The sequence below is a fragment of the Filicampus tigris genome, chromosome 22 (assembly GCF_054856515.1).
Source record: "Filicampus tigris isolate MCC_2025a chromosome 22, RoL_Ftig_1.0, whole genome shotgun sequence".
In the NCBI taxonomy this organism is placed as follows: Eukaryota; Metazoa; Chordata; class Actinopteri; order Syngnathiformes; family Syngnathidae; genus Filicampus; species Filicampus tigris.
The window spans coordinates 1519518-1539729 of NC_141238.1; the positions used below are offsets into that span (position 1 = coordinate 1519518).

At 48.4% G+C, this 20212-nt stretch overlaps 1 protein-coding gene across 5 annotated transcripts in view; it reads left to right on the forward strand.

The window, feature by feature from the left end:
* Positions 1–20212, forward strand: part of dock4b (dedicator of cytokinesis 4b) — a 57943-nt gene that overhangs the window by 31782 nt on the left and 5949 nt on the right. For 2 of the 5 annotated variants that reach the window (XM_086021949.1, XM_086021953.1), the window contains exons 14-47: positions 47–209; positions 844–950; positions 2371–2524; positions 3149–3246; positions 3337–3420; positions 3753–3853; positions 4240–4321; positions 4510–4680; positions 5511–5703; positions 5780–5916; positions 6303–6437; positions 6767–6865; positions 7285–7379; positions 7729–7804; positions 7921–8021; positions 8091–8149; positions 8223–8371; positions 8523–8608; positions 9446–9472; positions 9614–9709; positions 9804–9864; positions 9946–10039; positions 10403–10551; positions 10947–11033; positions 11119–11223; positions 11471–11612; positions 12537–12703; positions 13821–13907; positions 15473–15649; positions 16907–16990; positions 17718–17837; positions 17935–18056; positions 19079–19199; positions 19791–19872. In XM_086021949.1, coding sequence (XP_085878075.1) covers positions 47–209; positions 844–950; positions 2371–2524; positions 3149–3246; positions 3337–3420; positions 3753–3853; positions 4240–4321; positions 4510–4680; positions 5511–5703; positions 5780–5916; positions 6303–6437; positions 6767–6865; positions 7285–7379; positions 7729–7804; positions 7921–8021; positions 8091–8149; positions 8223–8371; positions 8523–8608; positions 9446–9472; positions 9614–9709; positions 9804–9864; positions 9946–10039; positions 10403–10551; positions 10947–11033; positions 11119–11223; positions 11471–11612; positions 12537–12703; positions 13821–13907; positions 15473–15649; positions 16907–16990; positions 17718–17837; positions 17935–18056; positions 19079–19199; positions 19791–19872 — 3811 coding nt within the window. Of the gene's footprint in view, positions 1–46; positions 210–843; positions 951–2370; positions 2525–3148; positions 3247–3336; positions 3421–3752; positions 3854–4239; positions 4322–4509; positions 4681–5510; positions 5704–5779; positions 5917–6302; positions 6438–6766; positions 6866–7284; positions 7380–7728; positions 7805–7920; positions 8022–8090; positions 8150–8222; positions 8372–8522; positions 8609–9445; positions 9473–9613; positions 9710–9803; positions 9865–9945; positions 10040–10402; positions 10552–10946; positions 11034–11118; positions 11224–11470; positions 11613–12536; positions 12704–13820; positions 13908–15472; positions 15650–16906; positions 16991–17717; positions 17838–17934; positions 18057–18685; positions 18959–19078; positions 19200–19790; positions 19873–20212 lie in introns of those variants that run through there. The other 3 variants (XM_086021951.1, XM_086021952.1, XM_086021954.1) reach the window with 3 other exon arrangements.

The window sequence follows — 20212 nt, forward strand, 5'->3', positions numbered from 1 at the left end:
AATGCATTCTTTTTTTCATTTCTTTTTTTCCCCTCCTACCCTTCAGAGTCACGTGGCCGCCGGCTCGGGGGAACCAGGCGGGGACGAATACCACTCGTTGGTGCTGTACCACAACAATAGCCCGCGCTGGGCGGAGCAGATCAAGCTGCCCATCCCCGTGGACATGTTCCGGGGATCGCACGTTCGCTTTGAGTTCCGGCATTGCTCCAGTAAGTAGCCATGTTGCGCAACAACAATGTTATGAGAGTCCCTCAAGGCACGATCCAAAGTACCCTTTCTTGTGTATTTTTCAATGCAGGAATGTTGTTGTTTTTTTTCATCAAAAATTGAGAGCTCACAGCCTAAATGTCTTTTTCCTCAACTTTTTTAAAGAGGACCCCGATTTTCAGGCATTGGGGGTAGGAACCGGCTCATGTTATCGCCCGGATTTGCGAGCAGGAGGTGCTGCCGCCTTGTTACTCCTGGCGTCCGTTGGCGCCGCCACGCAGCGGCTTCTCATCAGTAGCCCAATTTAGGTCGGGGTTGACACCAAACTGTCAAGTGCAAAACCTGCTGCGTTTCATTCAAACTGAATTGGCCGCCCCGTTGATCGATAATGCTCCATCTGGAAATTGCAGGGTGGCGCTGTCCACTTTTACGCAATGGTGGTGAACATATTGTCAGCAAATGACACGTGCGTGCTTGCGGTGTGTCCAGCGCTCGCTGACATCTTAGTTTGCGCCTCCTGCAGCGGCGCTGCTTTAAATGCTCGATTTGAGCTCGCAGATGTATTCCTGGCAACGGCAGCGGAATATCAAATCCTGCTCCGGTTGATTGATCCTGTTCATGTCGGCCTCTCCGCAGCCAAAGAGAAGGGAGAGAAGAAGCTGTTCGGCTACTCCTTTGTACCTCTGATGCAGGAGGACGGAAGGACTCTGCCAGATGGCACCCATGAGCTCATTATCCATAAGGTACGGGGCCTGCTTGCCCTCCGCGGAAAAGACAAAGCTGATATGTCTTGAATCTTGAAATCATGCAGTCGTTTCATTTCGTTTTGGTCCGGGCCCACGAGCTATTTGTGTGCGCCTCGCAGGTTTCCTCCCAAATGGCGTCACGCCGGGTATGATTATGCGATTCGCGCCTTCTAAGTGCGTCCGTGTTGTCCTCTCAGCATTTGGCAGAAAGCCAAGCCCTGTCCTCGGAAGGGACTCCCGACCGCGAGAGCGCATCGGGCGCGGCCGTGTGACAGACCTGCAAAGACGCACGCCGGTCGCTTCAAACCTTTTTTTGCTGGTGACGCGTCAAAAGGCCGCAGCAAATAAACCATCCAAAATCGTCGTTTAAAAAGGTCCTGCTCGGGCTGTAATTGCAGACTGTGTCCTCAGCTGCAGGCACAGGGTGTGTGCGCAAACCTCAGGCTGCGCGCACAATGACGCGCGCGCCGCATTGATTCGTTTGTCAGCCGCCGGGCTCAACAGTCACCCGACGCCTGATTTTTAATTTATTTTTACCCCTCTGCTCGCTACGGGCCATCAGGAGCATTGTCAGATGGTCTCCTTGCCTTCCTTGGTTGGTTTTTTTTTTTGGGGGGGGGGGCGAATGTCAGATGAAAGTTGCCGAAGAGCTCAATGAAAACTTGCATGGCCTAGTTTCTCGTCAGACCCAAAATAGATGCTGAAGCAGCAGTCCAAAGTGTGCGCGAGCTTTGGAGCTCAAGCAGCCTCAGCCGAGCGCGCTCCGGCTAGAAAACAACAACAGACTCCCTTCTGTCATTGTCTAACTCCAACCGGCAACATTGAAACCCCCCCCCCCCCCCAAAAAAAGCAGCGGAATAATTATAGAAGCAGTTGATAATGCGAGGCAGCCACATGATTGACTTGCACTTGCGTTATGTAAGGACCGGAGAACAATTACGGCATGATTCGATTTCCTGGAAAAGAATTTCATATTGAATAAGGTTTTATAGTCTGATGTCAAAGTGGGAATACAATCGATTTTAAACACTGACAAATAAAACGAGGGCAGGGTTGGGAACTCAAGGTTGTTTGAGTTCATGAAAGCGAACAAAGTAACAGATACTAAAATGTTCATTCACAAAATCAAACCAAAATGAAAACTAGCTACATTGTATATTCAAAAACAAAACAAAAACACAACCAAGAAAAGCATTTTTCCCCCAAAATAAAAACAAATGCAAACCAACTACGGTAAATTTAATAAAAGAAATATACAATCAAATAAACAATAATCAAACTATTATAACCTCGGTCCATATTTTCTGGGCTCCAACCAACAAGGTGACGCGTTCAACTAAATGGAGCAAGACTTTTTTTTTTTTTTTTTTTTTTTTTTTTGCGTGGGACTTAAGACGTTCTTTTCTTGTGTGTCCAGTGCGAGGAGAACAGCAGCCTGGCGGACTGCACGCGCTATCTGAAGCTGCCTTTCTCCAAGGCCAACATCCCATCCAACAACCAGACGCTGAAAGGCGCCAAAGAGTCTTTCTGGATCACCAGCTTCCTCTGCTCCACAAAGCTCACACAAAACGGTAAAAAGCCCAGTTAGCCACATTAGCCAGTTAGCCACATTAGCCCGCTAGCGTCGGCCACAGCTGTCCGTGGCACTCGTGGACGAGTCACCTAACGTTGGCATAATTGTTGCTTGCTAAAATATATATATAAAATATATAACAGCTTTCCATATACGTCACTACTTAATATTTTACGTCGTGGTCCACTCCTATCGTCTCCTCGTTCCAAGCGCACGTGAAGCTATCCGATTTGGACACCAATGTCACTTTAACAGACGCCCAGGAAATGGTGACTGCTTTTGACAGACTATAAAGGTAAACTGCTCGTGCATAGAAAAACGCTTCTGTGCCACGACCAAAAAAGATGCTTCAGGTTAAATGGAATCGGAAGAGACAGCTCAAAGACTCAAGCGGAATTATGTTTTATTCATGCGTACGTCCGGGGACGCTGGGAAATGACTTCTTATCTCTTTTACGCGTCCCAACTTGAAAACGTCAACATGTGTTTGGATGCGGCCAACGTTCGGATGCCGTAATGGAGGACGGCGGTGGCGCCGCTCTCATTACGCCGCTTTGCTTTTCACGTGTGTCACTTGTCGCTTTTGAGAGATGGCACGTTTAACCGCGCATATACGCCCTCAGGCGACATGCTGGACCTGTTGAAGTGGCGAGCGCACCCCGAGCGGATCAACGACAGCCTCTCCAAGCTCAAGGAGATCGATGGCTCGGAGATCGTCAAAGTGGGCCGGCGATCGCAACTCATTGATTGTTGACGTTGGCCTGATGACGACCTCTAACGTCAAAAACGTCTCCTGTTTTTTTCCCTGCAGTTTCTACAGGACACTTTGGACACACTTTTTGGCATTCTGGACGAGAGCTCGCAGAGATACGGCCTCAAGGTGTTTGACTCGCTGGTAAGTTCTTTCTTGAAATAGCGCCCGCCACAAACGGGAGAATGAAAACGGCCCCCCGCTGTCGGAAGGTGGAGGGACGTAACACGTGAGAGCCCCGTGAAGCAATCTCTTCCGTTTAGTTTTCGAAGATCAGGAATCGGTATCGGGCCGATATCGGCCTTTTTTTAAGGTGTCAGATGCTCGTGGAGGCTGCCGATACCAGTCACCGATACCTAATCAGATATCCTCCTCCCCCAAGGATAAAAGTTGCACTGCGCCACTGCACATCACTCGTCGTGAATGGAAAGCATGTAGCATTTTCCACTTTACTTTTCTGTGTTCTTCTCTCGCAGGTCCACATCATCAACCTTCTCCAGGACAGCAAATTTCAGCACTTCAAGCCAGTCATGGACACCTACATTGAGAGCCACTTTGCAGGAGCTCTGTCATACAGGTGCGTACTGCCACGCCAGTCCAGTTTCGGATTCCGCCGGCAGAACTGAGCCGCTCTGAGAACGGCTGCAAAATGCTTTGGCGCCCCTTTGTGGCTCTGTGGGAGAAAAGGCGCAACCTTCTTATGCATTCCATTTCATAGCCTGCCTGCTGTTCAGTCTGGCTGTCGACTTCACACTTGGTGTACCTGCTAAGATTGAGCCTTGATGTTATCGGACACAAGCTCACACACACGCGCACACACACGTTACACAAATAGACTCCAATAAAACAACCCACAGGTAGAGCAGAATGATTTTTTTTTTTTTCAATTCCACTTCACATTACAACAATAATGCAGACGTTATCGTCACATCAAGTTTTGACATTTTGTATTTTGTCTCAAAGGGACCTGATCAAAGTTCTCAAGTGGTACGTGGACCGCATCGTGGATGCCGAGCATCAGGAACATATTCAGCAGGTGCTCAAGGTGAGAGACCATCTGGATGGACATTTGCGGGTCCAGAAGTGTGCTGCCTCAAATTGAGAGTTGCCAAATTTGAATGGCAAATTCGGCTTCGGAGAAAAATCAGCAACATCTCGCCGCGTGTTTCGTAGCACCCGCGAGGCCAAACGTATTTTCCGACCGATGACGATTCCGCCCTTGCTGTTTTCCAGGCCAGCGAGTACATCTTCAAGTACATCATCCAATCTCGCCGCCTCTTCTCCTTGGCAACGGGAGGCCAGAACGAGGAAGAGTTCCGCGTGTGCGTCCACGAGCTCTTCATGTCCATTCGCTTCTTCCTCTCGCAGGAAAGCAAGGGCACCAGTCCGGTGGCGCAAACGCAGGCACGTGCATATCTGCAGTCAGCATTTCGAGACGTCCGCACCCGCCCGGCAAACACGCGCATTTCCTCGCTTCGAGACTCGCGCACAAACGCAGTTGTAATTGAATCATTTCATGCTCCCAGCGGGCCCGGAGTCAATCGGCGCCGCAGCTTCTTTCCTTTTCCCTGCTGGGAGACGGAGGCAGGGAAGTGAGCAGCCTTCGCGGATTTCAAGAAAGAGCAAAACAAACAGGATGAGGACGCCGGCCATAATGGAAATTACACACTCGCGGCAGCTCTCGGAGAAATACCCCATGATTGCCTCTGTGTGTGTGTGTGTGTTCCGTTACTCTCATTCTGTGTGGCCAAAATCATTCCTTTGCGGTTGAGAAAGCATGGGCAATACGGTAGGCACTGAAATGAGTGTAAATATTCCAGCGGCGCCCTCTTCAGGCATGTCTTAAAAAAGCACTGCATCATCGGGACTTTTTGTTTTTATTCTCTTCACTCTATTAACGTACTTCTCCTTCCGCATTTCTCCGCCGAAATTCCTCCATGCCAAATATTGCTCAATCTTCGCCGATATACAGTAATTCCACATCCGTCTATATCGTTCCATGACATTCCATGTCGTTCAGTATCATTTCTCATTTCCCACCAACGCATTGCGCATTTTTCACCATTGTATTTATTGCACTTTTCCATCAATATCATTCCATGTCATTCCAAAGCTTTCACCCAAATCATTCCACATCCATTTATTTGTAGCTTGCCTGCTTTTGGCAGCTGAGAGTAAAAATTTTTTTAATTTTTTTTAAATGCATAATTAACCTTCCATGTTTCTGTGCACAGGCGGTGTTCCTGCGGACTTTCCCGGCGGTTTACGGCGAGCTGCTGAAGATCTTCACGGTGCGCGAGGTGGCCGGCTTCGTCCGGGAGACGCTGGGCAGCCTGCCTGCCGTCGTGCAAGCCGACTGCCCCCTGGAGGCCGTCAAGCTGCAGTGCCTTGCCAAGACGGTGGAGAGCCAACTGTACATTAACCCAGGTGAGCGCACTCCGGGAGCGCTCATCTTCACTTCTGCCTTGAGCAGCGACCTGACTCGGTTCGTCCCCCGTTGTAGAGTCGAGGTGCGTCCTGTTGCCGGTGGTGCTGCGCATCCTGCAGGCTCACATGCAGGAGCAGAGGGACCTCGTCATGTGCGCGCGCATCCTCACCAGCATGCTGTCGCTCATCAAGAAGGAGGAGAACGGCACCTCTGTGAGTGTTACGCTTACATCTGCGCGTGAATTGCCTCTGCGATTCAGTTCAAGTGAATTCTGGTCGCCATAACCCGGGGGGAAAAAAAAAAAAAAAAAACCTTAAAGCCGCAGGAATTAATCTTCGAGCAATTTCCCAGCCAACAGGCTGCACGAGCGGATTGCTTTGTTTTTTTTTGTGTCTTTACGGTCAGTTTGTCAGCGCCGCGCTGGCCGCCGCACACCTCGCTAATGAGAAGCATCAATTTCCCAAGTGGGCGCTGTGCCACTCTCACACACACACACACACACCTTAATGTTATTTCAAACTTCTACTGTCACCTTCCCTGCTGGGCGTTTTAAATTTTAAAACGCAAATAGCGTAACGCCCGCGTTTTTGCTTGGCAGGAGCCGGCGGTCTCGGAAGAAGTGGACCTGATCGTGGAGAGCCTGCTGGGAGTGCTGCTCAGGACCATCCTGGAAATCAGCAACCGGCCGCAGCCCGCCGGGCCCGCCATGAGGCTTCAATTCCAGGATGTGACGGTACGTGCGCGTGCGCTCTCCTTTTGGCAGGTAATTATAGATTTGAAATGAAGCTGCTGCAGTGGCGACTCTAATTGTGCCAACGTCATTAACACACATGGCAGTAATTAAGATTTATACTTGGGGGGGTTGCGGTGAGTAGGGGAGGGACACTTCCGCATATCTTGCAGCTGTCCAATGAAGTTAATTAAGGGCACATCTTTGGTACATACTGCATTTATTTTGGCAGAAGAAAAACGCAACCTGATTTTATGAACAGGAAAAAAAAACACAAAAAAAAACGTGACATTTGATGATGGGGCTTTTCTGTGTGTGTGCCGTCCTGCCAGGGGGAGTTTGTGGCGTGTTTGTTGGCGCTGCTGCGACAGATGAGTGACAGGCACTACCAGCAGCTGCTGCAGGCGTTCGGCAGCAAAGACGACTTGAGGGTACAGGCACTCGCTCCGCATCCCTGACTCGCAGCGACAGGACTGCAGCGGTGGATGAAATCGGGAATGCTGACAGAATTTAGATTCAGACAACGGTTTATTATTTTTTTTCCAAGACCCACAGAATGTTGTGTCGATTACTTATATACGCACAAAATTCACCAAGTAAAAGAAAAAAAGGCCATTCTGTCTTTTTCCGCTCTTTTATAATCAGCAGTAAAACAAAGGTCGGTTTAACAAAATGGGCACCATTTCTTCCAGTGGACTCACAAGCTGCTCTGATCGAAAATGGCGCTGCCATCTACTGGCGGTTGTGTGTCAGTAAAGTTGTTCCCAAGCTTGAAATTGACACCGGAGCGACTCGACCGCCCTGCGATAATGCAAGTGACTAACGGCAGGGATGTATTGTTTCGGTGCAGGACTTCCTCCTTCAGATCTTTACCGTCTTCAGGATTCTCATCCGACCGGAGATGTTCCCTAAAGATTGGACTGTCATGCGATTGGTCACCAACAAGTAAGCGTGCCCTCCTTGTCACTTGTAACAGTCCATTTTTTTTTTCCCCCATCTGGGTATCTAGAGCCGGGAAATTTAGTCCCTCGTGCCCTTCAAACGAACTGTTAACGGTTCTTGCGACGAAAACAAAAATGCTCTTTGTGTACTTTTGTAGAGTTCGACGTTGGTTGAAAAGACGGCATTTCTTCAACCTAATTTAGTCCGCGCTCGCTAGCTGGTCCGTTAAGATTTGTACTTTTTCAAAATGAATCCAAGTGTCGCCCACCCGTGCTGTCGAGGTTTCTCGTGTCGTTTTTTTCCTCCACGGCGGCACCTCCTTGTAAGTGACTCTCTGCGGTGCTGCTTTCAGCGTCATTATCACCACCGTCCTCTACCTCTCCGAAGCCCTGAGGAAAAACTTTCTCAATGACAAGTTTGACTACAAGGTAAGGTAAAAATATCAAAAGAAGCCCGCGAGCGGCGAAGGAGCTTTTTATGAGCCTTAAATCGAGCTGATGTGGAGCGTAGGCCTGTCACTTGAATTTTTTTGTGTGCTTCTCAGGTGTGGGATTCGTATTTCTACCTGTCAGTTTTGTTTATCAACCAGCCCTGCCTTCAGCTGGAGTCCTTCTCCCCCTCAAAGAGGAAGAAGACTTTGGAAAAGTAAGTCTCGCGCGAGGAGCGCCGCGTCAACGACGGCGCCGCGTCACGCCGCCTTCTTGTACCGCGCAGGTATGGAGACATGAGGGTGATGATGGGCTGTGAGATCTTCAGCATGTGGCAGAATTTAGGTGAGCTGATCCCAGCCGGCGTCGTACAAACGCGCACGTGCGGATTGGATCCCAATTTTTTGGCCTCCCGCAGGCGAGCACAAGTTGAACTTCATCCCGGCGATGATCGGTCCGTTCCTGGAGGTGACGCTGGTGCCGCAGCCCGACCTGAGGAACGTCATGATCCCCATCTTCCACGACATGATGGATTGGGAGCAGAGGCGCAGCGGTAATTTCAAACAGGTGCGCTGCGGCTGATGGCCAAAGAAAAAGTGCTTATTTGGAGACTTATTTAAAAAAAAAAAAAAAAAAAGTCAAGCTGAACCTGCAAAGTTGAGTCGCACAGGCGAGAGCGAAGCTTTCAATCTTTTCAATCGTTTTTTTTTTAACATAGGTGGAGGCAAAGCTAATCGACAAGCTGGACAGCCTGATGTCAGAAGGCAAAGGAGACGAGACCTACCGCGAGCTCTTCAACAGCATGTGAGTTGGACGAGAACCGCTCGATCTCAGGGGCACCAGTCCGTTGAAACGGTTGTTTTCCACGACCGGTCTTGGCCAAGTGCGCTACTAGTAACAATCAATCGAAAATTCAATTACGATTATTGAACAAATGCTCCAAATGGCCGAGACGCTCATCCTTGGATTACCGTCGCAGCAATGTCACCCAAAGATGTTTTTGTCAGGCCTTTTATACCCATAACAAAGATGGCTTTGGTCACCTAGCAACAATAAGCCTTGCTGGAAACCAGAGTGCCTTTCTACCACAACAGCAAAACAAACACGCTTTTGTTAGGGTTTTAATGACTTGAAAATGCATCGATGGCTTCCTAATAGCAAGGTGAGTGCGGGTCAGCGGCCATCTTCACTTTGCATAACCACACAAGCGTCTTGCGTCCAGTCTTGGTCCACTCCGTCCTTGTCTCTCCAGGTTTGTGCTCCCGCATGCTGAATGTGTGTGCGTGCGTGCGCGTTTGCGTCTCCATCCCATTTCTGTGAGGATTTTGGGTGCTTTGGCGGCATTCGGCTGAGCCTCGGCCCCAATGCCCGTCGCCGTTCGCGGTCCCTCCTTCATTTGTGAGCCGTGTACACGTTATTCACGTTAAACACTTTTTACGTGTGCGTACGTGTATGCGTTTCATTCTAAATTGCTTTCGATTTAGCCCGGGCTCGTATTTGCCAGCGCTTTGCCAATTGTGGAGATTTCCGATTAGTTCCTCCCGCTCGCGCGACTAACCTCAAAACCAACCCGTGTGTGCGCGTGTGTGCTGATATTAATCGTATTAATTTATCCCGCCTATGCTTTCCCGCCTGGAGTAGAATTCCTCTGTTTGGTCCGTACCCTAGGTAAGATGCTCTTCTCTTTGTTCTCTCGGTGTCGTCTCTTGTGAGGGGTGTCCCAAAGTGAAATGCTCCTTGTGGTGTTGGGTCGAGCGTCTCGGGGTGCACTGCGTATTCTGACCTCATTTCTGACCCCGCTGTCGGCAGCCTGCTGAAGAAGATCGAGCGAGAAACGTGGCGGGAGAGCGGCATTTCCCTCATCGCCACCGTCACCCGATTAATGGAGAGGCTGCTGGACTACAGGTGCAAGGGCCTCGTCGGTTCAAACCGTGTCCAAGTCGAATTTATGATTTGTTTTTTGTTTTTTTTTATTCACTGCCGCCTGCTTTGGTCACAGGGACTGCATGAAGCTGGGGGAAGTGGACGGCAAGAAAATCGGATGCACCGTCAGTTTGTTGGTGAGTACGCGGCAACTGCACAACGCGGCATTGGGATTTGTGTGCGTTCGAAAACGGCGGTGGTGTGTTATCTCTGCTCAGAATTTCTACAAAACAGAACTGAACAAGGAGGAAATGTACATCCGTTACATCCACAAGCTGTATGACCTGCATCTGAAGGCGCAGAACTACACGGGTAAAACAAACGCCGTCGCGAGCCTGTTGACGAACACCACGGTTGGAATAGTTTGACATTTTTTTTCTTATCCACATATACTTTTTACTTGTGTTTTTTTTAAATGACGTTTTATTAGTTTCGATCTTTGGGGAAAATACTTTGTTTTGGCTGAAAATGTTTTTTATTAGTTTCAAAAATATGTATTGCGTGCAAGATATTAAAAAAGAGTACATTGTTGAAAAGCACATTTATTTGTATTATTCACAAGAAATTACAGTTAGGGATGTGTAACGTATTTCAGTCATGATTTTCTTTTTAATTCGATTGTATTTTAAGTTTGTTGTCGTCTACGCCAATAACCCCGACCCCTAACCAACGCAGAGGCGTCGTACACCCTGCTGCTGTACGACGAGCTCCTGGAGTGGTCGGACAGGCCCCTGCGAGAGTTCCTCAACTACCCCATGCAGAGCGAGTGGCAGAGGAAGGAGTTTTTGCACCTCACCATCGTGCAAAACTTTGACAGAGGCAAGGTGAGCTGTGGAAATAAATCCAGGTTGGCTCTTTTCAACCCCTTTTTATCGCCCGTATGCAATCATAATTATTCGACTTTGAGTTGACCTTGAATTCCACCTTGCCCGCTGAGTGCAATCAGGGTGGGGGTAAGAACCTCTTCGACACTTGCACTCACACGCACAAAATAAATCCCGTTCATGTCGCTGATGGAAAGCCATACTTTACAGGATCTGCATGTGGTCTGCCTGTGTACGGGGATTAGTCAGGAAAAGCTGTCCATTTCATTAGCAAGATGCGAGCGAGAGGAGGAGTTTGGCTCCCCTGTTTTTGTGGTCCACCCACCGGCGCCACCCAGTGACCGCAGTTCGGCTGTGCAGCCGAGACTGAAGCGTTGTTGTTTTGTGGCCACCAGTGTTGGGAGAACGGCATCATCCTGTGCCGGGAGCTGGCCGACCAGTACGAGTCCTACTACGACTACCGGAACCTCAGCAAGATGCGGGTGAGAAAGCCAGGCCAAATATAAGTACATTGTCTTTTGGGGGGGCCAGGGGGGGACATTCACGCATTTGTATTTGTGTCGCTAGATGATGGAAGCGTCACTATATGACAAGATCATGGACCAGCAACGACTTGAGCCGGAATTCTTCAGGGTGGGATTCTACGGAAAGAAGTTCCCCTTTTTCTTACGGGTAAATCCCTCAAAAAAGAAGTACCGTAAAAAATGGCTTGGTGTGCTATGAAAGATCATTTGGTGTGCTGGGTCCAAAAATGATTTATGTACTACAAATAACATACATTATATATCAACCTTGGCTTTCTAGTTGATATTCTAGTGGGGAAAAAAAAAACTGATGTTGAGTGTCCCGCCGTGCAGTAGCAGCAAGCCTCCGCCAGGTGTCAAACTAACCCCGCGCTGCCTTTCGCCGCCTTGTTCAGAACAAGGAGTTTGTGTGCCGCGGCCACGACTACGAGCGGCTGGAGGCCTTCCAGCAGCGGATGCTCAACGAGTTCCCGCACGCCATCGCCATGCAGCACGTCAACCAGCCGGACCAGACCATCTACCAGGCCGACGCGCAGTGTATCCTTTTGAAATTCTCTCCTTTGCCTTGACAGGCGTTGCGCTGTTTCCGTAGATAGACGCAAGTGGACAAAATAGTTGGTCATGAATGATGAATGAATGAAATAGGCCTGGACAAAAAATGATGTTACCCCACATGACATGTTCAAGCAAGGTGTGTCCTCTAATTAGCATCGCAGGTGTCAACACACTAAACGTGGACCAGACGAAGCAAAGGAGAATCTTTTTGGGGATTCAAGAGTTTTATTTATTTATTTATTTGTTTGTCTTTGTTAAGCCACAATTCAAAAGCAATGTTTGTTTTTCATTTTTCATTACCTTTGCATTCATTGCTGTTCTTACTAGTATTTTTTTCTTAGGAGACAGACCAACTCAAGGCATGTGCAAACCGGCGACCACTTGGGGGCCCCCAAGAGCAATTAACAACCTGGAGTAGTACCCTACCATATTTTCTTATTTTTGGTGTAGTATTAAGAACTGAGTCACATAAATCAATTAAATGTTCAGATTAAGGTCGTTTATTTAGATTTTTTTTTTCAACAAAGTTTTTTTTCACATTTTTACATAGTTTTAAGAGGATATTTTATTTAGTTTTGTCTCTGTTTCCTAAACCAATTTTTCCACTTTGTTTCCAAGACCTCTGTCTTGTATGGTTTTTTTTTTTTTCAATAAGATGACAGTTTTACATTAAGTGCAATAGCATACTGATTTATTTTGTAATTTTTTTGTAAAGTGAGATGTGTACGCCAGTACTGGAACTTTTCTGACATAGCTCCTAACTGGCCTGCTACTGCCTATTGGCTGAACTCAAATGAGGCCATAGAAAATAAATGGATGGGCTTGTAGGTCAGGCACAATTTGAATGGACGGTCCGCGCTAGCTTTCGCATCTTGAGTCGTTTCCCTTAAGAAGCGGCGCCTCCAGACTTGCAGATCTACGCCGTGACGCCGATCCCCGAGAGCCAGGACGTGCTGCAGCGGGACGGCGTGCCCGACAACATCAAGAGCTTCTACAAGTTCAATCACATCTGGAGGTTCCGATACGATCGGCCCTTCCACAAGGGCACCAAAGACAAGGAGAATGAGTTCAAGGTAATGAAATAAGACGTGTGCGTACTTATATATGATATACGTACACATATATATACTTTTTATGGTGCCCCCTGAGATTTTTTTCAATGTAAAATATGTGAAGGTTAACACTAGCACTGATCTAAGAAGTGAGGCGGATTATATACAGTAGCTGACAATGCACCCTGAAATGAACTTATATTTCCAGTCATATACGTTTTTGTGAAGCAGCTCCGTTTCCCTCCTTCCATACCTTGCTCATCAGCGAAAGCATGAATGTGCACACGCAGTTATTAATGAGTGTGTACATTGCACATGTATTACTCATCCAGACTCCTGTAGAACTAATTATAGAATGGAACGGTCACGCACATCTTAGCAACGATGAGCATGCAGCTGCACACTCTTGGAATGACCACACACACACACGCACACGCACGCACTCTCCATGCATGTTATCTTATTTAGCGTCTATCAAAAGCTACTCGCGCACATTATGCATAGTTTCCATCAGCCATAATTAAGTCCGTTCAAGCTAAAGTGGCTCAATCCGTGGTGGAAAAATGCCCCAAAGGTCGTGTTTTACTTGTCATTCAGGCTGGATTAAGATGTTATTTTCAAGTGTGTTCACATTGAAGCTTCATGGACTTCAAAAGAAACAAAATCAATGAGGGTCATGCGGGTTGTCTAGTGGGTCCGCCATCATCGACCCACAGCGCTCGCACACGCCAGCGATGTGCATGCACGCACATATATGCATGCCCACGTTGTTACGGATGCATACAGGTTATATATCGCTATCGCTTGCTTATTATGCCGTTTAATATTTATTGTTTGTATTTACCAATTATTTTAGCCATTTTATGACGGTCGTTATTTCCAATGCTTTTACAGCCGCTGTTGCGTTTACAGCCTTTCCAATCGCAATCGGTGCCGTCAAAGCGACCTTGTAGGATGTTGGCATATTGACGAGCGCGCTGGACGACGAGCTAAGTGCTAAGACGCGGCGCGTGACTTACTCCTTTAAGCGGATGCCGGGCCGGCGAGGTGTTTGCGCGTGCGTGCGTGCGTAAATGCCATGTGCACCGCTCCCAAGCAGCTGTGCCAATCATGGTGATGATCGTGTGTGCTGGCGCAGAGCCTGTGGGTGGAGAGGACAACCCTGACGCTGGTCCAGAGTCTTCCCGGCATCTCGCGGTGGTTCGAGGTGGATAAACGAGAGCTGGTGAGCTTTAACAACAACAACAACAACGGTGTTCTCATTCAGAGGACGCCCCTAATCCACTTTTGAGTTTGCAGGTCGCCATTTAGAGCTGGGCCCCCGTATTGATCCGAGTCGTTGCATCGAGCAACAGTAACGACCTCAGTCATGAGTCTGCTCTCATTGGCTACATCGAATCATCTCGGCCTCTATTGGATGTCGTGCTTAACATTTAATTGTGTTGCTTTCATGACAAATGATCCATTTTGGAGAGGAAGGGAGTTTTTTTTTTTTTTTTTTTTTTTTTTTTTTTTCTCCCCTCCCCGTGAAAAGCTTCTCTTCTTGTCAACGGCTTCTCTTGAACGCCTCTTTTTAGTGACCGGTACGAGCAAACCGTAACATATGTCTGTGCCGATATATACATATGCAGATTTAAGAGTGTGGTGTGAAATTGCGGATTACAAAAGCAGCGATGACAGCTCGGTGGTGCAACAGCATATGAAATATGGCACTGGCAAAAAGCTCTATTAAAGAGGATTAAGGCATCGATGCGACAGGGGAAGAAAAAAACTAAACGCGGCGTGAGTGGAAGAATCTTTTTTTTTTTTTTTTTTTTAAGCATCATATTCAAGGGTGACCCAATACTAATTAGCTGTTGCAAACATTGCACTTCATCCTCAAAGCTGCTGTGCTTTTCAACACACACAATAAATAGAAGGATTCTAAATGCGAAAGGTGATGAAAGGCATCTTATCGTCTTTAAGCACATTGTGTTGGTTTTGTGGCCCGCAAATGACTCCTCTGCCGAAAGTACACGCAGGCAGTTGGCTTTTTAATTGAAACGACTTTAATCACTCTGCAATGTGCAACCGCACAGCGCCGCATTTAAAGTAAACACTTTTGCCCAATGCTTAAACCGCAAAATGTGCAAGAAATGGTGCCCAGGTTGAAAAACACCTCTGCTTCCAGGACATATTAGCAATTAGCCTGTGAGCATAAGGCGCAGTGAGCTCAAATTGGAAATTAGCAACGCGATCACACATTAAAGAACCTGGAGTAATTGCTGACTTCAATTTGCTGAGTGTAAGTAGTTGTTTGCCACCTAAAAGGCCACATTAAGGATATTGATAGCTTCCATCTACTGCACCCAAGTGGCCCAAAAGTAACTTCTCTCTCACCGCTGGCATTTAAGAACGGCAGAGGTGGGGGATTCCAGTCACGCGAGTCACACAGTAAAGGCTGAAGACACGGGGTGCTCCTAGAATTTTGATGAAAAGACATCTGGTCAGGAAGACTTGAAATGGCAGCGGCTTTGTGCGAGGTACTGTAGCCTTAAACACAACCGCACCCCCATTTCCAAGAGGGTTGTGCACACTTTTGCAACCACGTTATATCCGTCGTTTTCCTTTACATCCCCCTTTGACTTTCATTTTTTTTTCAACTGTATTTTTTTTACAACACAAAGAACAAAAATGTGAACAGGCCTGTGTGGATTTTTCCTATCCACCGCATGTGACCTCTCACCTCGTCTGAAAAATGGGAGTTGTGTTCATTGCGCGCTTTGAGTATGAACTAAATTGCGGTGACAGGTGGAGGTGAGCCCACTGGAGAACGCCATCGAGGTGATCGAGAACAAGAACTTGCAGCTGCGCACGCTGATCACGCAGTGCCAGAGCCGGCAGATGCAGAACGTCAACCCCCTCACCATGTGCCTCAACGGGGTCATTGACGCCGCCGTCAACGGGGGGCTGGCCCGCTACCAAGAGGTATGGCGGCTTTTAGAGTGTGGCGCCGACGTACGGAACACCCTTTTCAGCCTGCTCTAGTCTCTCCTGTATTCTAGCGCTAGCATATTTAAACAGCTACTTTTGGAAGGGGCGTTTTGAGTGGACTGCGGACTATTTTCGGTCCGTTCGGTCGCGGGTCCGTTAAGTCGAGGTTCCGCTGTATTCGATAGCTGCAGCCCAGGAATATAGCGCCACAAAAGGGAGTGCACACAAGGTCAACGGCTGGATGGATGTGGCCTGAGGGAGAGATGGAGGAGGAGTGGATGGATCCAGCATTTGTACTGCGGGGAACATTCACTGCCGGAGCCGCGGCGCGCCGTCTTTTAACAAGGCGGAGGAAAAAGACCATCTCAAAGATGTTTTTTCATGCTCAACGCCGCGAGTGGACTCGCTCGCCGTGTCGCATAGCAACCGCCTTTTCCCACAGAGAGGCACGTCGGCGGGCGGGCGTTTGCGATGCTCGCAGTGAGGGAAGTAGTTTTCTAATAAGCGGCGTTTTCACGAGAGGTTCTTTTTGCTGCGGGAGCTCGAGTCGGCCCGGCGGCAAGCGCCGCCCGGCCCCGCCGTCCAAAAACGGTTAATTTCCCAGCGTGATTCCGATTGACAGCTGTGGAGGTTCGTTCCGCGACAAATTAAGGCAAAATTGCGGTTATTAATATTCAGATTTATTGCTTTAATTTGAGCCCAAGTCCCTTTTGGGAGGCGGCGGAGGGGATGCTGTCTGATTTATTTCACCTCCTCCCCATTCTCGTTCCATCCGTAATTGGACTTTTTCTAATGATTGACTGAGCCACTCACTCACACTCCTCGCAATTTCCATTAAACCTCAACATCTATCGATTATTTTTGCTGCCGCTTTCCATCTATATTTTTATGTTGAACCGCCGTAGAGCCCGGTCGCCTCTTCAAAAGTCCCTAATGAGTGACGTGCATGACCATATTAGCTCGAATCAAGCGCTTTGAGCAATTTTTTTCGCATTTATTTTGAACCGTCACTTCTTTAATTCTGATCCAATGAACTTGTTAATTACAGAGAAGCGAAAAACACGGCTATTGTTTTCCGTTCGAGTTGGGATATTTGTTTCTTTGTCAGTTTGCTCGTAAAAACTTTATTTTGGAGTGTGTGGGCCCAGTGGGGATTCAGGTAACAAGGCAAAGGAGGCATGAAAAAAAAAAAAAAAAACAATCTCCTGCTGTTCCATGTTTTTTGCCTAACAGATGTTTGTTTTCACGCAGGCCTTTTTTGTGAAGGACTACATGATGAATCACCCCGAGGACGGGGAGAAGATCGGGCGCCTGAGAGAACTCATGTTTGAACAGGTTGGTAACAGTAGATTAAAGCCACAGTAAGGTATTTTTTTGTTGTTGTTTATTTATTTACGTGGCATCCCTGGCTAAGACATACACTAACAAAACAACTTGAACGAAAAGTAAACACTGCTTTCTCTCGCGCGGGGCGACGTTTGTACGAGCATTGTCCGCAACTCCAGACGTCGATATTAGCGCAGATGCTAATGCTAGGTTTCCAGCTTGTCAAAAACACCTGGGAGGTGGATGCGCATGAATTGCAATCCGGAAGGGACCTCAAATGAACGGGAAGAAAACGAGCGAGGCGGTGACGCAGGATTGCGCAAGTGCTGCGAAAACGCACGGAGAGCCGTGCTGGACGCCCAAAGCAAAACGAGGCAAATTGCATTGCTTGAATGCCGCCGCTTTGGATGTGGGACCGCTCTAATAAAGGTGCAAAAACAGGACGCATCTGTTTGCGCGATGATGCGCAGGCGGCTTCTGTTGGATATGAATATTGAAATATGGGCGGTTGGCAAGGGCGGCAGACGTGTTTGAAGAATGGCCACAGGGGAGGACGGCTAGGTCACGAGGAAAAGAAACAAACGAGGCGGGAAGGAGCTGCGCCGCTCGCTACGCTTGACTGCACGTCGTCGTGACCTCTTTGGCGGAAACTTTCGAGAAAAAAAACAAAAAGTTGAATCAAGTCCTCGCAGCTGGACGATGAAACACCTGAGAGCAAAGCTCCTTTGTCTTGCAGGCGCATATTCTGGAATACGGCCTGGCTGTGCACGAGAAGGTCGTGCCTCAGGACATGAGGCCTCTGCACAAGAAGCTCGTGGACCAGTTCCATTTGATGAAATCCAGTCTGGGCATACAGGTTAGCGTTTCTCTTCAAAAAGGAAGCCAAGCGCGCTTTTAAACGCTTTCCCTGCCGTACATTTTGGATTTTGTCCCCCCCCCCCCGCAAACCGCAGGAGTTTCCGCCGTACGTGCGCGCAAGCCCGGTGCACTTCACCAATGGAAGCCCGCGCACCTGCAGGAACTCGGTGCCAAGCATCATCAGCCCGGATGGCAGCAGAGGGGTTGCCAGACGAAGGTGACCAGCTAGCCCGTGTATATGTCTCCATACCGTCTTTTTTTGGACATCCGGCGCACCGTACTATCAGATGCCATGTCAGTGAATGTATCTTTGTGAAGCATTATATCTTAAATAGGTTATTCTAATTGCATGGTTTAAAGTGCTCCGGCGCTGTGCTGGATTTCAGGCTTAAGGTATATTTGGACAAGACCCGTCTTATACGTGCGTCTTGCTTAAGTGCGTCCACGCCGTAGCTAATAAAAAAAAAATCAGTCTGAATCAAATTAACGGCTACTAGCCAATCCGAGGCAGATCAGGAGCCGATTTGAAGTAACATTTCAAACTGTAAAATGTATTTGTAAATTGCATTTTAAATCCATTTTTTTTTTTATTTACACATGGTCACAATGTGACCAATCAACTGTTTCTAATGCCAAGGAGGGTACCGAAAATGGAAATGGGGGAAAAAAAAGCTGGTGAACTGAAGTGCTCGGTGCCAACGTGGCTTTAATAATGAATGTTTCTTTTGTCACAATGTCACTTCATCTTCCCTCATTTTCTTGCAACCTTCCGCATGTCCTCTCTCCACCTCCACCTCCGCCACTTTGTGCCTTTGCGCTCATCTTGCCTTCCACCTGAGTTTGCAGCAGGCGGCGGCGGGGTCGGCCGGCGAATGCGCGAGCAGCAGCAGCCCGATAGTTGTGCGTGCGTTGATGTGTTCGGTGACCCTGGCACGCTGTCTCCGGCGACCTTCTGGCTCCACAGTTTGATCCCAGGGGGCAGCGTCGCGTCCGCTTCCCTCATGACATTTCCCTTTTCCTCTCTTTGAGTTTGAAATTTCACATGTCTTCGCTTTTGCGACAATTTCAAGCAAAACCTTTTGTGGCGCTGTCTTCTAATCTGACATTTTCCTCCCATTTATGTCTCTGTCCGTCCTCTTCCTCTTTCTCCATGCGGCTCTCGCTGCATTGTGGTGAGTCTCTACAATAGCAAATTACTGATTTTCGAGACACATTGGACAAATTGTGCGTCTCCTCCAGTCTCCTCAGCTACCCGGCGGTGAACCGCTACTCCTCGTCCTCGCTGTCCTCTCAGGCGTCCAACGAGGTCAGCAACATCACGGGGCAGTCGGAGAGCTCGGATGAAGTCTTCAACATGCAGGTACTTGAACGCGCCGTGCCGAAAATTCTGAAGAATGAAAACGTCAAATTCGCGGCCGTATAGCATGAGGGCAGATCCGAAAGGATAAGACGGCTAAAGAAAAAAGTTCTTTGTTTACCGCAGCAATCGCAGGCTGGTGTTGCACCATAGCTTGGGCGGAGGCTTGCATTAGCCGTAGTCTTTGAATTGGACTTTTGGGACTCATTTAGCGCTTCTCACCAAGATCCACGCTAGAAGTCCCCGAGAGTTCGCGGTGACCCAAAGCGCTCTCGTACAATTTACCGGTCAGAGTGAGTTGTGATTTCTGTCGTTACAACCCAACGCGGCTGCCGCAAAGCCCCGCGGCGGTGTCCTCCTTCGAAAGCAAAGTCCTCGTCGCGCACCGGGCGCGCAGCTCAAGTGCCTTTCGGCGGCCATTAAAGCCTCTTGAGCCATCTTGACTTTGTACTTTTTGGGAGAACGCCAGGCGAGACGGCCTTGTTTGACGTCAGGCGCCCTCTCTCACGAGCCCCGTCGATGATACAAGAGCGGCGGTTTGATGGCTCCTGATGATAAGGCGCTCGCTTGTTTGTTTCTCCTCCCACCTCGCAGCCCAGTCCGTCTACCTCGAGCCTGAGCTCCAACCACTCTGCCTCGCCCAATGTCACCAGCTCAGCGCCCTCCAGTGCCCGAGGTGAGAGTCGCGTCGGTGGCGTGCGGCACGTGTCGGCAGGCTTCCCGCAATACGTGCGCTTGCGGTGTCCAAACATGTCCGTCCTTTGTTGTCTAGGTCTGTTTTATGAGTTTTCTATTTTGAACCATAAGCAGATGTCTGATTTTCAACAGTGAATTCCGATCAAATTTCCATTTAAAAATACTCTTATTATTATACTTTTTCTCCATGGGTTTTTTCTGTCATTAACATCACGGTGAATCGTTTTTCAAGATTATACCGCCTCAGTTGATTTATTGTTTGTCTTCCAAGCCACGCGGCGGAATACAGACGCCGAGACTCTTAAACGTCAATGTCATCC